Source organism: Oryzias melastigma, linkage group LG1 (assembly GCF_002922805.2).
Source record: "Oryzias melastigma strain HK-1 linkage group LG1, ASM292280v2, whole genome shotgun sequence".
NCBI lineage: Eukaryota > Metazoa > Chordata > Actinopteri > Beloniformes > Adrianichthyidae > Oryzias > Oryzias melastigma.
Genome location: NC_050512.1, coordinates 3,262,482 through 3,279,331, shown reverse-complemented (window position 1 = coordinate 3,279,331; position 16,850 = coordinate 3,262,482). Strand labels below are relative to the sequence as shown.

The 16,850-nt window shown below is 37.7% G+C and overlaps 1 protein-coding gene across 1 annotated transcript in view; it reads right to left on the bottom strand.

Moving 5' to 3' along the window:
* Positions 1 to 16,850, bottom strand: part of tusc3 (tumor suppressor candidate 3) — a 70,747-nt gene that overhangs the window by 22,259 nt on the left and 31,638 nt on the right. The window contains exons 4-6 of the mRNA XM_024260020.2: positions 14,396 to 14,536; positions 11,918 to 12,058; positions 11,567 to 11,656 (exon numbers count right to left, since the gene is read on the bottom strand). Coding sequence (XP_024115788.1) covers positions 11,567 to 11,656; positions 11,918 to 12,058; positions 14,396 to 14,536 — 372 coding nt within the window. The remainder of the gene's footprint in view (positions 1 to 11,566; positions 11,657 to 11,917; positions 12,059 to 14,395; positions 14,537 to 16,850) is intronic.

Below are 16,850 nucleotides of genomic sequence, written 5' to 3'. Positions count from 1 at the left end.
ACTCAGCATAAAGAGGTTGGATTGGGGGGTTAAACTGCCAAATGGTTCCCTAGCATGGCTGTTTCTGCAGCTCACTGCTCCCCCAGGGGTTCGTCAAATGCAGAGACCTAAGTGCGTGACAACTAATGGAACTTTAACTTTCTAAACTTTGCTTCTTAAATCAGAGAAAGGCAACATTTGACATTTGATTGACAGTTTACTCTCAATCCTTCAGCTCTACAATGACTTTACTTTTAAGGCTTGTATGTCACATGTTTTCTTATTATTCTCTTATTCAGAAAAATCAGTTTTTCCCAAATTAGAGCTGGTGATGATTAGCTATACAGGTAAAAGTTGGCCTCAAATTGGACCAGGATTTATTATGTAACCTAAGCTCCACTTACTGAACATTGCACTCAGTCTTTAAAGACTAGCACAGCCACCCTTTAAAGGAAGCCAATCTTACCATCTGTGTCTTGAGGGTCAACCTCTTGTTCACAACTTACAGGTCGTGGCCATTGGTGAGAGTGGATTGACAAGCTTGGTCTTCTGACTCAATTCCCTTTACCAAAACAGACTGGAGCAAGGTCTCCAGTACTGCAGACGCCACATTTTTCTGTTGGCCATGTTTCCTCCATCCCTTTCACAAGTGAAGAAGGAAGGAACAAAGTAGAATAGTTGCAACTGCTTGGTTGAAACTAATGGGGATCCGTAAAAGAAAAAAAAAGTGAGCAAAACTAACAGACCCTTCTCCATCTTCAGAAGTGCCAGATTCCAAATCCAGAGAAGACATTCCTCCTTTTCTTGGACTCATACTTGAAGCAGTTGATTCTTATCCTAGATGAGGGTAGGCAACCCCGGTTCTTGAGTGCCACCTTCCTGCATGTTTTTCAACATACCCTGCTCTGGCATGTTCTTATTGGCTGGACACACCTGAACCAGGTAATTGTCACGAGTCCCTGCTCATGACCGATTACAACAATGGACAGTTCAACCCCTCCCCTCTCGTATTACATATGGGAAGTACCCGCTAATTGTAAAGAAGGCCAAAGTTCCATAGACTTTAATTGAGAAATACACATAATACATTTTATTTGTATGAATAACCATTCTTGCTCTGATGCATTCTTATTAACACTTTATTTTAATCCTATTTTTCATAAGATATTTTTTTCTTTATCACCAGTTATTCAAGGTATAAACTGACCAATCAGATGCCTCAGTAAAAGCATGTGGTTCCCGCTGGCCCCACTTCCAACATTTGATTGACAGATTCTCGCAAGCTCACTTTCAGTGGGAGGAGTTTGGACTTGGAACAAGCCGGAATAAGCTCAATCATGATTGGTGACAGTATTTCCTCTAAAAATGTGGCCCACACCGACTCGGGCTAATTGCTGTCGAGGGGTTGCAATATGGTGGTAGACGTAGTGACGGAGAAGGCTCTGGCCTGATTTTGCTAGGGCTGGAGGTAAGGCATTTCCTATGGGGGACCTCAACACCTTGTTTTGTCCAGTTCATATAAACGGTCAGTGGATGATACTGGCAAAGATAAAGAGTTGATCCAGTGTGTTACAGAAAAAAACAAAAGTCAGACCTTTCCTCTTGAACCAAAGGTTCAAACACTTTCCTCTCCAGTACTCCAGCCAGAGGGGCTAAGGAGTACAATTCCAATGCAATTAGAAGACATCCTCTAGCTCTCTTTTTTAAACATGGGAACCACTACTGTACTGAACCGTGTACTATGTTGTCAGCCACAAGTCAGCCTGGACAGTAGGGGCGCAACGGATTATGGCTGAACCATGATCACTAGTCATGGTTCGACAAACACGTGTGCTGCAGATTGCCCCCCACCCCTGCATATAAATTCAATTAATCGTCTGTTCCCGACCAAACGTTATTCACCAGTCAAATTCACATCCACTGCCTTTCTTATGACATGCGTCAAAGTCACTGCTCGAAACTTGTCCAAGAGTAAGTTCTGAACCTGACACTCCCGCCATGTGTGGGAGGAGCTACTGCCAAAGGTTTTTCTCATTATGAAAGACACTGAAGATGTCAAGAGATCAAGTTTATCTATTTTAAAGACCTCTACAAATGGGCCAGTAAACACATCTCTGTGTCTGGGTTCATGAGATCATTCAGTGACTCTCCCAGTACACAAATCACATCTGTTTTAACCCTTACGCTCTCCTTGGCTTGTTTACATTAAAAGTGGAGTCATCTGGACTGTGTTCCTTTTATTCTTATTGGTGTCCAGTTTTTGTTATTGTCCCCTTATGTATTTTCCCCCTAGACTCAGGGCACGTGTGCCCATTGGGGACGTCACAGGTATAGATAAAGACAATATGGCCTGTGTTTATCATCCATTTAAACTCCTTCTGAACCCACTGTTTTCCTTTTGGGGTCACAGCTGGAGCCAACCCAGCTACTGTTGGGCTAAAGCAGGACAGAACCTGAACAGGTCACCAGTTTTTTGGAGGGCCACACGCTCAAATCTCCACCTTGGGACAATTTAGAGACACAAATCAATCTATGAAGCATGTTTTTAGACTGTGGGAGAAAGCTTGAATGCCTGGAGAAAACCCAAGCATACATGAGAAGAATATGCAAACTCCACACAGAAAGGTACTTTTCCACTGTGTTTAGTTTTATAGAACACAGTTCTCTGTTCGTTTCCACCTCAGCATAAAGAAAAATTGCTAAGAGAGGCTGAGAGCAACTCCACATCTCGAGGTGTAAACATTCCTCAATCCAAGGCTGAGCACTTCCAATTAATCTGATGGATTAGAATGTGGAGGTTTCATTCATTAGTGTGGGGAACTGGGTGTGTGCACTTCCCCATACATCTACATAGGCACACATTTACTGAAAAGCTGTATGCAAATATGGCTGCTTCACAAAGAATTTGTGCACTCAGATAAAGTGTGACTGCATTCATTACAAAGCTGTACAGAAAATCAGGAAAAGCAGCCACTTCTTAATGAGCCAACAACAAGATGAATCCTTGAACTAATGCAACAGGCACAGCATAACATTCGCTTCTCTCTTTATCATATACAACATATACCAACATAAATCAACTGATTTATTGATGTATAGGTCTGTGCAGTCTTTGAAATGTCAGTGGTGAAAAGTAATACACGTTGTTCAATTGAGTACATCTCAAAAGGCCTTGGAAAAATACCCCCCTCGCCCCCCCCCCGGAGTTCTATACAGATGAAAACAGAAATATTAGTGTTTTTGGTTAAATGTTTTTCACATAACATTATAAACAGAGAGATAATTGGCAAATTTTGCTTGTACAATAAAACAAATTGCTTCTTTGTTGTACAGCAAAGACACTAAAGAAGATTCAGGGTCAAACCCAGACTTGGTTTATATCTCTAAGTCGCACAAGAAGTTGAGGAGTCATTTGAGTCAAACAGATTTTTAATAGAATGCGTCTTTCATCATTCCTGTTCCACAATGTCAGCCCAAAGGCAAAGCAAAGGCGATCTACAGATTCCATCCGTATCAAGTTTATTCAGTTAGAAAATGTTTTCGCTGTGTAAATCCCAGGTAAATAATCTCCCTAAAAATAAAAAAGGCTTCAAGTGATTTATGATGCAGTTGGCAAGGTCACAAAAAATATTGATCAGATCATGTGCAGATAAGGGAAAGCGGTACAATGTCATTTGTGCAGAATATGTGAATTTATTGTGTTCCAAAACAATTATCTAAAGAGGGAATGTTAATGTGATTAATAGTGGGATTATTAATGCATTTTTCTTAAGGCTTATAATGCATTAAAACATAAAGAAATGTATGTAAATATGAATTTTAATGTACTTTTATGTGTTTGTACTTTAATCCTCCGTCTTTAACTTACTGCTTGAGGCAGAGTATTGCCCCCTAAACAAAAGGCAGCCTGACTGTTTGGCACTTTGCAGAGACTATTGGACAATCACACATCACCTCAGAGTAACCGTTCACTTTACTGATGAGCAAATCAAGCAGAATTTACCCACCATAAGACTAAAATTACCTGAGGAGAGACATTTTCCTGAAACAAAGTTAGAAAAGTTAGCATATTATCACAAATAGTGCTAGAATCTGATCACTTCTGCTTTAACACAGTAATTTCCAAAGAAATTATGACAAACACTTGTAGGTACTAGTGGTCGAATAAACAAAATATTACTAAATGTTAACAAGTTGCTCAGATAATGCCTGTCAAGATCTAACTGAAGTTGGGATACTGAGCGAACAATATTTTCCTCTATTTTTTGTTGTGAAGTGAACCACTTTTTCAATACTAACTTAAAGTCAACCAGTTTTGAATACATTATTAAATCAGTAAAGCTAATTATCACAGGAAATTGTGTGAATAATTTAAGGCTGGGTTGTTAAAATCAATTAAACGATTTGAATTGATTTAGGCTCAATAGATCAATAATTGATGCATAAAAATAGAGATTGATCTAACAAATAAAGCTACAGCTTGCTAGCTTGATGCAAACATTTAATAGAATTTCCAATAGGACGGCTAATGCTAACGCTCAGTCGACCTAAGCATACATTGATGACTAAATGAACATCTTTGGAAAATTCATGCCCATGCCTGTGATTTTATGAGCTTTTTTAAGAAAATATTTTATAAAGTAACAATTTGTGGTCTAAAACATTTTTTTTTGCTCATACTTTCTTCTTCTTTTAATAAGGTGTAATGCTATAGTGCAATCACCACCTAGTGGTCAAACTGCAACGCCCTCCGGGAGAAGCAGAACAATGTTTCCAATGTTAATGATCTGAACATTTTTGTTAGAACTTCTCCTTTTGAGAAACTATGTAACACTGGATGATATTAACAATCTCATTATTTCAATAATACATTTTACAATATTTGAACTGTATTATATTAGTATAAATATATTCAAAACACATATATATTGATTATTAATGTCCTTCTAAACAAATGTGTCTAAATGTGTAAACCGTATAAACTCAATGAACAGAATTGAACTGAGTGGATTGAAATGATAAAAAAAAATATCAGAACCGAATCGATCCAGGCTCTGGTGAACAGAATTAATTCTGAACATTATTATCATTACCCAGCCCTAGATTAATTGGGGTAAAACATTTAAACTGTTGCCCTGCATTAAAACAAATGTAAACAATGGAGATTTAAAACTAAGATTTTTCTGTTTAGATTTTCAAGTTTAGGTTAATTTCTTTGTGAGATCTTTCTAAAGGTTAGTTACTAAACTGGTTAATGTCCTTTGAGCATCACAATCGAATCTCATTGGGATTAAAACCTCATTCCAAGAGTTTTGTGGTTTACAGTGAAGTTGCATTACAGTTTGCAGTTACAGATGATACTGCATAAAGATGGAAATGGTTGATATATAAAACAACAAAGAATAAAAAAGAACAAACTACTGAATAGTGATTATATAGAACATATCTGGAAAGTTTCCCGTCACATTAAAGTATTCTCTTTGGGTCTATTCAGTCTGGACACATTTGGCTCATGTAAAGTAAACCAAAGCACAGGATTTCCGTTATTTCCACCCTGTTGTTGCTTTGCCCCGCCCTCATAAATCATGGCCAATGAGTGAAGAGATCTTTAGTTACATGGTTTTGTTTACAAGTTTAGTTCCAGAACACAAAAGACCACTTTATGGCAGTCTGAATACAGACCAAACACAAAGTTCAGGACTCGATCCGGAACAAATGAACCCTCATGCTCTCTTATGGGGTCCAGATGACCCCACCCTTATATTGAGGTGTGATCCCTCCCATGACAAAGGTGGACAGGATTTTATGTCTGCCACGGACACCAGTGAAGATAAAAAAAAAAAAATCCTTCCTATGACAAATTGTTTATTTAAAAAAAACATTCCCAGTAGAGTTTTAATTATGATTATTGCGTTTTTAACCAAAATCCCACAATCTAAATGTCTTAAAAAGCAATTTTTTATATTGATCTGAAGCCTTCCTCTACAAAATCTCCTGAGGGGGCGTGGCTTTTGGTGCTGCCACATATATATGTTAAAAACTCAAAAAAACAGGATTTTCATTGAAGGGGGACATTAACAAAAAAAAGTTCAGCGCACTGTCTTGTGGGGTCCAGATGACCCCGCTTTTAATGTAAACATAGCACAAGGGATAAGCAGACTTGGTCCAGATTTTTCCATTCTGAATACACATTTAGAAAATGACGTCATTAGATTTTTTTTTTGTAAACATAACCTGCACGCTCTGAACGTTCGCATTTATGCTACCATTTGAATACATTGACATTAAGCACTGTTTATATGGGAACTACACAAGAAAAGTGCATTTGTCAAATTTTGACACAAATTAGGCATCTGCCTCAATGCATTTGTATAATGTGCATTTGCAGGAAAAGGTCAATTTCATCTCATAAGGCTTGAGAACTTGCCATGACAAGAGGCGGTGAGTGATTTCCATAAAATATTTCAAAGCTACTTTAGAGGAATATGTTTGGGTGAAAACATTAATAGGAAAAAAAAAACTCCACAAAACCCATAAATGTCACGTTAAGCAGCTCCCTTGTTTGGCACCATCAAATAAAAGTTAAATAACCCGGAGAGTTTGAACAATATACATCATTTGCACTCGTTCTCTTTGTTTGGCTATTGTCTCTCTTAAACAAAACAACCACAACAGAGTCAGCCCTTAATAAACGACAAGACAGATAACCTTTAAAAGCAGCCATACCCATCCCTTCACAATCCCATATCATGAAACTGTTTGTACATCGTGTGTCTGAATCTGTGTTTGATGTGTTTTGGCTGGTAAAGGTCAGGAAGCACTCAGACAGGAAAAGGGAAAAACAGAAAACCACCAAAGCAGAAAGAACAGTAAGGATCAAGAGCAAATAATGAGCAGACGATAAATAAGAATGCTTCATTGAAACTATGAGGATGGAACAAGAGTAAGAAATGTTGTGAAAAGCCTTGAGGAGAAAAATGTATCAAGACAAAGGCAGGAGTTTTCTGAGGTAAAGACAGTCAGCAAAGTGCAATTGAGCACACGAGTGACAAACAATTTTTATGACTAATGCAAATATATTTAATGAGAAAAACTTCTGTCCAAAACACATGAATAATACATACAAAAACACGTCTGAAAGTAAAGCTGGGAATATTTGGGCAAAAGGCAATCGTTGATTTATAAAGAGGCTGACTGAATCTTGAGCTTTAGCAGAAATAAATGGCCGTCTTCAGGGAGAAATTTTTATTTATAGCACCAAGACTGACACATGCTGCTTTATAGTCACTATTTATTTTCCTTTTGGAGTGTGATAAATGTATGCCCATTGGTAAACAAGCAGTATGCACCATCTGTTTTTGAATTAATAAATAAAACATAGATCAGAGATAAAATGGCACCCAAAACAACAATGTTCTAATGCATGTTACCAGAAAAAAGACCATCAATTTAAAAGCTAACTGGAAACTATTCAAAAAAAAAAAACTAACCACCAGCTTCCTACAGCTATTAAGTGACAGTGAGGGATGCAAAAATAAGAAAATAAACTATCCTCAGTAATGGATGACTAAAAACTGTTCAACTTGAGGCATACTATTTTTTTCCCTCAAGGTTACACTACTTGAGTTTGCTTTCCAAATGAAAGTGAAAACTTGCGTTTGGGTAGGTTTAAAGTCTGACTCAGTCAAATAATGTGTACAGGTTTGTTAAAGCACAGCGGTGTGTTTGCTCCGTTCTCTCAAAGTGAAAGTGAGCAGCATTTTCTTGGGTGCACAGCGCCGATCGCAACTGCAACACTGTGTCATTTGTCAGTTGACAAATCCTTTTCAAATTGTCTACTTGGCTTCAGTCGCTCATCATTTTAAGGGAATTAGAGTGTCCGAGGTGAAGAATAGATTAGCAGAACAGGGAAAGGGAAGTAACAAAGACCTGGAAAGAATAAAAGAAGATATAGGGATCTTTTCAATGTTATTGATCGCACCGAGGCTTATTCAGCGTCGCATAACTGAGAACGCAAGGAAAGAAAACTGATATACTGATGCTAACTCGCAACTTCAGAAAAGCAATCAATCTTGGAAATTCTTGACAAAGTTCAGGGTGAAAGAAAGTGGACAAGGACAGGAAGTTTACTTGTTGATAAAAGCTTGAACAACAAAAAAAAATGTATTGCTTTGAGCTGAATTTCATCGTTTGATAATATATTTATGCAACATCGTATTAGAGTTGGCCTTAGATCAAATATTTTTTATTGCTTATGTCCTAGTGAGAACTATAAAATCAAGTGAATGAGTGTGACTTTAAAGCGCTTTGGGCCTTCTATCTAAGTATACACCATTTACACGTGTTACCGTTTCAACAACACCTTAATGCCTTGTTCCCACTGACGGGTTCGGGCCTGACTGGTCCACTCCTGGGTGGTTTAGAATGGGTCCAGGCAATTCATACTTTTCCATTCAGTGTTGCACCACCATGCAGGGTGTAGACTGATGGGTCCACTTTATAATGGAAACGCTCAAAATGCCGTAACAGTCCGGTCTGGACTGCTCAGTGGAAACGAGGCATAATATATCCAGAGGGGAAATTAAAAGTTGTAGTAACTAATTTGCTGAGAATTCAGTGTTTAAGGGGATTCCTGCAGCAGTTGGTGCTACAGCGGATCTGAGCATTGTGGAGTTGCTTTGTTACAAAGAGGATGCCCAAGGTCTTCCATAATTGTTTTTATCTACAAAGTACTTTTTCAACAATCCGTTTCGGATGCTCCTCAGCCTTGGCGTACATGCATATTACTGTCTAGATAAATAGCATTTGTGTTCAAATGTTGCAAAAACAGGAAAATTCCTGTTCTCATTAAAAAATATTTTAACAGCCAATGATGTTGCGTTGCAGTTCATAGGCTTCCATATGGCGGCCAGCACAATGATCACTGATTAGCCTATTCACAGATCTTATTGCAAGATATTTCTTACCATGATATTTGAAATAAAAACCAAACAAGTTTAGTTAGTTTGCAAGTAGACCCAGAATGCTTATTACCCCCACAATTCATATTTAGATCACGAAAAACACAGACTGGAGAAATGATTTTACGTACCAAACTCAGTTAGCTGATGGAAAGAGTCATAAAGCTGTCAGAAAATATGGTGAGTAATATGATAGTAATACACGAGAGTTTACAATGCTCATTGTTATTCTAAAAGTAAGAGCTGTAGAAGAAATCGGCATATCCAACTCTCTAATCCCAAATGACTTAACTGGATCAGATCTAACTACCAGTAACTATTCTAATGTCTTTACAGCAGCAGCTTTCTCAGGACAGGAGAATATTGAGAAGTTGATTGCCTTGGCATTGAATAGAGAAGATTATGTAATTAAACTATGCATTTTTTTAGTTCAAATAAGATTGAACATCAATATTTTTTAGTTCTGTAATGTAGCTAAGAAATTGATTATTCTTTGCTTTTTGAATGTCTTCTCTTGTAGTCAGTTTGCTGCACGTAGTTTAAATTTGTTTCTGCGAGCTCACTAAGAATTATTATTCTATCTCATCATTTGTAAACTTTATGCAGCTGCAAGAAAAAAGTATGTGAACCCTTTGTGATTACCTCAATTTCTGTACAAAATGGACTCATGATGGCTTTTTTATGTGAATCTAAATCACAACGATGGAGAAAAACATTACATGCACTAAACCCTCATCTGTTCCTAGTGTCTAGTTCAGGTTCTGGAGAAGAGAAGATGGTATCTTCACATTGACTGCAGTCAAATGAGCCACCGTACACTTTTCTGTGGTCAATTTAGCATCACTGGATTTTTGGTGTGAGTTTCATCCAATACTTACGGTAGCAGGACTGAGAACGCTGGAAAATCTCCACCAGACTCCACGGAGCTTCTTGATGTGACCACGGAAATGTGAACGGCGGCTCATTTGACCGCAGTTGGAAAGGATTGTAAATCAATGAAAGAGCATTTTGATGTTAGCTTTGATTATTTTATCAAGAACTCTGAGAAACCAATGATTGAATGTATTGATCACAGTCAATAAACATTGGAGAATTAGCTAAAAGAGTCTTTGGTGAACTGGAAGGAGAAAGAATCAGGATTTTGGAGGAAGTTCTGTCCATGAAGATCTTCACTTCCTCGTCCAGCTGACATCCGGATCAGCCATATGTCAGAACACTACTGATATTGATGGACTTTTTTATGTAGCAGCGATGAAGATTTAAGCTAGTGAGACTCAGAGCTATCATAATCCGACGGGGAGATGAGGGGCAGGGTTACTCAGCTGGACCCCATAAAAGAGCACAAGGGTTAAACTGTGCTTACAGACCAGGTCAAACCTTAACGTCTTCTGAGGTTTTTTTTTATTTTGGTTTAGGCGAAGGCGGTAAGTGGCAGCTGGAACACACTGCATTCTTTCTTAAGGAGGAACCAGGTGACCAATGATGGAACATTCTGTACAAGGCCATGAGTGTACACATTATTTCACATGCAGAATATTGCATTTGCCATATCCAGTCTCATCATCATGACATGCAAACGCTGAATAGCGTAATTCCCCCCAACACATTTTTCTATACATCACTTAGGCAAAAATCAATATATTAGATGTTTAAATGCGGCAGTAGAGTGTTTTTTTTTTTTTCTGTGAAAAATATTAAAGCAAAAACACAAGGAAATGAATGATGCAGCAGTGAAGGGCGAGATACGCTGAATGAAAGATGTGGAGTTAATAGAGCCTGATAAACTGAGCATCTTCTATACAAAATAAGATGGATAGTCCAGAATGAAGGCTGAAAGGGATGACAGAGACATTGTGAAGCTTTTCATTTGTGTCTTTATGTTAGACGGCATAAGTGAAGGGTATGTGCCCACCTCTGTTTGTTTGTTAGCTGACAGGAAAACCAATCTTTTAGCAAAATGATCAACATTTCCAACAATGCCTTTGCTGCTGATTTTCGAATGTGACCTCATGCATCACGAATGCGGGAAGTTACGCATACGAACCGATAAAGCCCAATTTTTCTTTGTGCGCCTTGTTTTTCACATCCATTACTTTCTGCGTAATCTCATTATCGGCTGCCGCTCGTTTTTCACTTATCTGCAGGTTTTTACTTTCATTTCATACATGGTTGAACAAACTGAAGCGATGACCGGCAGAACTATCTCTGTGTGGGCGTTCACTCAGAGACAAATATATGATAGAGCAACAGGTAGGCTGTAAGGTGAGTAACAGGCAAAGATTTCAGAAGTTTCTGTGGTGACTAAAAAAACAATTACCGGTACTGCTCACAGGTTCCTGAGACAGCACGAGTGCACACACTGACATGTTACCAGGTGGTAATTGAAGAGTGGATTTTCCTCGAGGGTGAAACATCTACTACAACGGACCTTACATGATACACAGAACCTTTCCACCAATACAACGTTACTAAAAACACCTCCAGCGTTCAAAAAGGGATAAAAAATGTATGTAAAAACACACACAAAAAAGCTAAAGATCAACAGAGGGTACTGGAATATCAAAGAACTGGTCAGAAAGAGAAGAGGAGGTAAAGAAATTGGGGGGGAAAAAAAGAAAAATCGGTACCACTTGTCCATTCTGTGGGTTTTTGTGGGCGTAGGGAGGACCTCTGATGTGGTTCCACATCTGGCCAGATGTCATGGCGAAAACGACACACTGAAACAGAAGAATAGACAGGAACAGACATTAGAAAGGCTGAGATCTGGTAATAATAGTACAATTTCAGTTTCATCAATTTACGTCATTCAGAGATTAATTTGAAACACACATACTTAGAATTGGCTTAATAACAATTACACCATAACATCAGATTTCATTTTCTGGTCTGACAAATGTTTTACTTTCCAGCAAATGAAAAGGTCATTAATGGGAAGATTGTGGCAAATTGCACAACATGAGTATCGAGCAAAGCAGTACCAATGCAGCCATGGCCCATCCAGTCTTGTTGTAGATAAATTCCAAGTTATTTCTTCTCAGGTACAGCAGACCTCCAACCAGAGACACCAGGAGAGCCAGAGCGATGGTTCCAGAGTAATTAGGAGGACGAAAGACGCGGATCTGAGGGGGAAAGACAGAGACACAGACTGACCCTACATTCATAAGAAAGAAAATTAGGCATACAGTGGGGATCGAAAGTTTGGGCCCCTCAGGTAAAAGGCTATATTATTGTGCAAAAAGAAGTCAAGGAAAGATGGAAAAATCCTCTAAAGGTATCCGATTACATCAGTATCAGATTAATACAAAAAATTAGGCTTTATTTCCATAACTTACCCTTTAAAAATAACAGAAAATAAAATAATGGTGTGTGTAAAAGTGTGGGCACCCTGCAGAGCTAGTATCTTGTACTACCCCCCTTAAAGGGTTTTTGTATCCAGCCAAGAGTCTTTCAGTTCTTGTTTGAGTTATCTTCATTCATTCTTCTTTACAAAAGTCTTCCCGTTCTCTGAGACTTCTGGGATGTCTATTACTGCTCTATTCAGGTCTATCCATAGATTTTCAATGATGTTGAGGTCGAGTGATTGGGAAGGCCACTGCAAAACCTTCAGTTTCTGTCTCTTACTGTAAGTCAGTGTGGATTCTGAGGTGTGTTTAGGATCATTATCCATTTGGAGGAGTCATCTTGTCTTCAACTTTTTCACAGATGGCATCAATTTAGTGTCCAAAATTTGCTGAAATTTGGTGGAAATGTTTCCTGTGCTGCTGGCTGCACTACAAGCCCACAGCATGACTGATCCACCCCCATGCTTAACAGTTAGACAGAGGTTCTGTTCATTAAACTGTATCTGTTCTTCTCCAAACGGACCTTTGTTCATTGCGGTTCCAATTGAACCGGGTTGGTCCACAGAACTTGTTTCCTAAATGCATCAGCCTTGTTCATATGTTCATTTGCAAAATTCAAACGTTGAACTACAGTTAAAATTCCAAAACAATCTTGTAGGACTACGCCCAACACTTGTGTATCTTTTACAGTTACTCACGTAAAAAAGGCAAACTAATTTAGAAAAAAAACAAAAAAACAGAAGTAGCAAAGAGGATTTTTTCCTCATGTTGTCAGAAACATTTAAATGTTTAGACAAATCTTTAGAGAAACATTTTTAAATGAGCAAATAAAGACACATTTATCCACTAAACAACGTTCAGCTCAAAACTGATTGCCTTGCTGTTTCTTCCTAAGAAGTCCCCTGACTTAACTCTTACACGGTGAACACAGCATCAGCTCTACGGGGATGATTTTGTTCTGAAAATAAAAATAATAAATGTATGCAAAAAGAAAGTTTTCATGTTTGCATAAATTATATTTATCACCAATGTCATTTTAGTTGAACCAGTGTCATTCTAACAACAGTAATGTATAATATACCATCACTGAGTTGAAACTTTTTTTTCCTTTTTCCAATTTGTTACCTCCAGCCTGAAGCCTTTTCTGACGCCTTTGTGAACTCTGTTGGGAGCCGCAGAAGACTCCGAGCTTAATACATTCCAACACATAATAATAAAGTTTGCTGGAGTTTGCCTTTAAGGGATAACAGCTGGAGAATGACACTGACAGACTAAACCATTACAGAGACTAACTGAGGAGCAGAACCGGACCTATCATCTGTCATTTTATCAACCACCGACTTTTAAGAACATCCTTTATGCCTGCACTTTATCTAAATATCAAAAGACTCAAAGAACAATGCGGCTAGATAGAAAAATATATACAGATTAAGGTAAATGGGCTCTGAGGCCAGTGAAACATTATTATTCCAGACCAAATATTTCTTCAAGCCTACCACAGCAGATTAACAAAAACAGAGAATATGTAGGTGAATCCCGCCTCCAAAGTAGAGCTGAACGATATGGAATTTTTTATAAACTGATTTTTTTCTTTATATATCATGATATAAACCAAATATATTCGAAAAGTTTGAACGCTCCTCAGCTCAAAAAAGAAATGTGTAATCATCAGCAGATAGGAAATAAATATTTTTAATCTAAAACTATTATCATTTCAACATAACAGATGCACTGAAAAAAAAATATATATATATATATATATATATGAACCCCTACACTGGCTTTTTCAGTTTCATTTAAAGACAAAGCATTAATTCTACAAACACATTCTAATGGTTTCAGGCTTTAAAGAACACACACAAAAAAACATATCAACATTTTTTGTTCTATGATATATAGACATTGTACTTTCCTAAAGAAATGTAAAATAAAAATGTTGTATAAAAGTGGACCTTCCTTCTAAAGCTTGACATGACAAACATTAAGTTTACAAAATTTCATAAATCTGTGACAACAGTCTCTAGTGTCTGCTACCAAACCATTTCTCAGATATGTAAACATGTGTTTGTCTTACTGGTAAGTGGGTGTCAGTGTGAGGTGTGGGTGTAACGCTACCTGTACATCTGTTCGATCGGCGATCCATTTGGCGAGCTGCTCGGAGGCAAAGCCAATTCTTTGTAGGTCAAACGTATCTGCTCTCTTTGGCTTCCCCTTTGCAGGGAAATGCATGAAGGTGGGGGCGCTGTTCATGTTCAGCTGGAGAGAAGAGAGGAAGGATATCAACTGAATCAAATGAACAGAATGAGTCACAAGGAAGACATAATTTTTTTTTTATTCTTATTTTTTTTTTACTTATTGTGCTTTCCTTCAGATATTTGCTTTCACTTGACAGTTTAAAGTGCCACTACAATCATCTATTGTAAACATTTTCCCAGTGGTATTTTAATTATGATTATACTGTTTTTAAGCAAAATTAAAAAAAAAAAAAAACACTATTATTTACATAGTCTCGGCAGAGCAGCATCAAGTCGTTGTGGACGGGACTGTTGGTGCAGATGTATTCTTGCATCTATTTCCAATCCATCCTTTGTTTACACTCTCTCCTGCTAGCTTACAGCCCTTCAAAACCTCAAGCTAACATTAGGAGTGCAACAAAAGTGGCGGACAATTTCAGAGCTATGCATTTGTGCAGTTTTGATCCAGATTCCAGTTCAGACAAGGAAAACAAACACATAAATGGATCTATTTGTCTAGTGGATGTATCAGAATGGAGCGGAGCAGGAAGCTTGTGGTCATTTTTTTTGTCCGCTCCTGACGCAGAACGATTTGAATAAAAAAAAATACTCAAACACAATTTTAATCTTAATTTTCTTTTTATTTGTCCTATATAGAGAGAAAATGCCACAAAAACACATTTTCTTTAGAGTGGGTCTTTAAAACGTCAAATTGAAAAGCAGAGGAAAACAATGACTTCAAGTGGATGTTAAAATTACTTTTGCATTTTTAAGAGACAGTTATTTCAAAAAAGCAAAACTGCTTCTCTAATCATGTTAACTTCAATTATGGAATTGTTGTTCTTCCATCAAGTGCCGTCAACAGACTTTTTAGCCAGATTAAGCTCCATCTAACAGTTTTCAATCATCTTGCAGACAAATAGTCGCGCTCATAAACGTGACAAAAACTATTTTCTGCAAACACACAGTTTTGTAACCGACTTAAACAGCGAAGTGACACAAGCGAGTGAATGTAAGCCCGGCCTTTCAGTAGAGATATCCTTCCTGCCAGCCAGAATCACAGAGCAAAGCTATAAATGCTCACTCCGCTCATATATCAGTAGCAGTTTGCAGGTGTCTCATGCCACAGTGCTGCAGTCAGCTGAAAAAAGGCATTTAAACTTTTGTTCATGCTGAGAAAGGCTGAGGTTGGGAAAATCCTGCCCTCACTTGAAGTCACTGACAGAGATGCGTTCCATTTGCACTGCAGAATCCAAGGCTGCCTCCGTCATCTTTTGGTCAATCACAGCTTTATCTTAGAAAATCTCCCAACATTTTAGGATTTATGGAGCAGCTGGTATTGTTTTACACTACATACAAACTTAGCTGGCAAAGACTGCATCAAGCACACTGAGGTTTGGAAGCGTTAGTAAGACAATATAGCAATTATGGAAAAAAAGCTATCCTTTTTTTATTTTTAATAGCAAACTGTATTTTAAGAAAAAAAGTGTCTTAGGTGGACTATAATTTATGATTTTTTTTAATCAGATTTCTTTGAAATCTTTCAAGTACATCAAAGGGGAGCAGACGGCAATATCTGAGGAAACCATTAAAACAATTTAACTCAGGCAGAGAGGAACAAGCTTGAAAAGATGAAAGCTAAAAGAAATGAAGTTAATGACTTCTTTTATCAAAATGATACCCTTTATATAAATACAAACGAATTTCATCTTTCATTTCCTTATTGTGCTTTACCAACATTTTCAACAAGGTAAACTGTTCAACCAAAGGCAGAAAATGAACGTGACTTTCTTAGGTTTAAATATAAGGGTGCTGATCCAATCACGTGATCAGAAATCAGACCCGATCACATGGTTGATGACTCGATCAAAAATCTGTTGTTGTCTCCAGATCTGCATCGGATATTCCATTTTTTTCTTATTATGATCGTCGCTTTAGATTTCAACCTTAATAATCCGGATAAAAAACTATCTGCATATCATGAACAGATCACAAGTTATTCGGCACTGATTTGAGCATTAGGCACAAAAAACAGTTCAGCTAAGCTACGCTAACGAGATATTCACAGATTCAGACAATAGAGAAGTGTCTCTGTTGGGTTGTCATGACACAAACAACAACCTACAAGTGCACTTTAACAGAAAAATATGGAGTTTTCGTTTTTTTTTTTTTCTTTAAATGAGAGCGGCGCTCTCTTTTTGCTGACAGACAGAGACGGCTGTAAGACTCTGCTACTGCATGAGAAGAGGATTTAACCCCTTAAGACACTATCTTTTTTATTTCTCTTTGACAAATCCCCTGTTAAGTACAATTACTGTGGTAACGAATGTTAATGC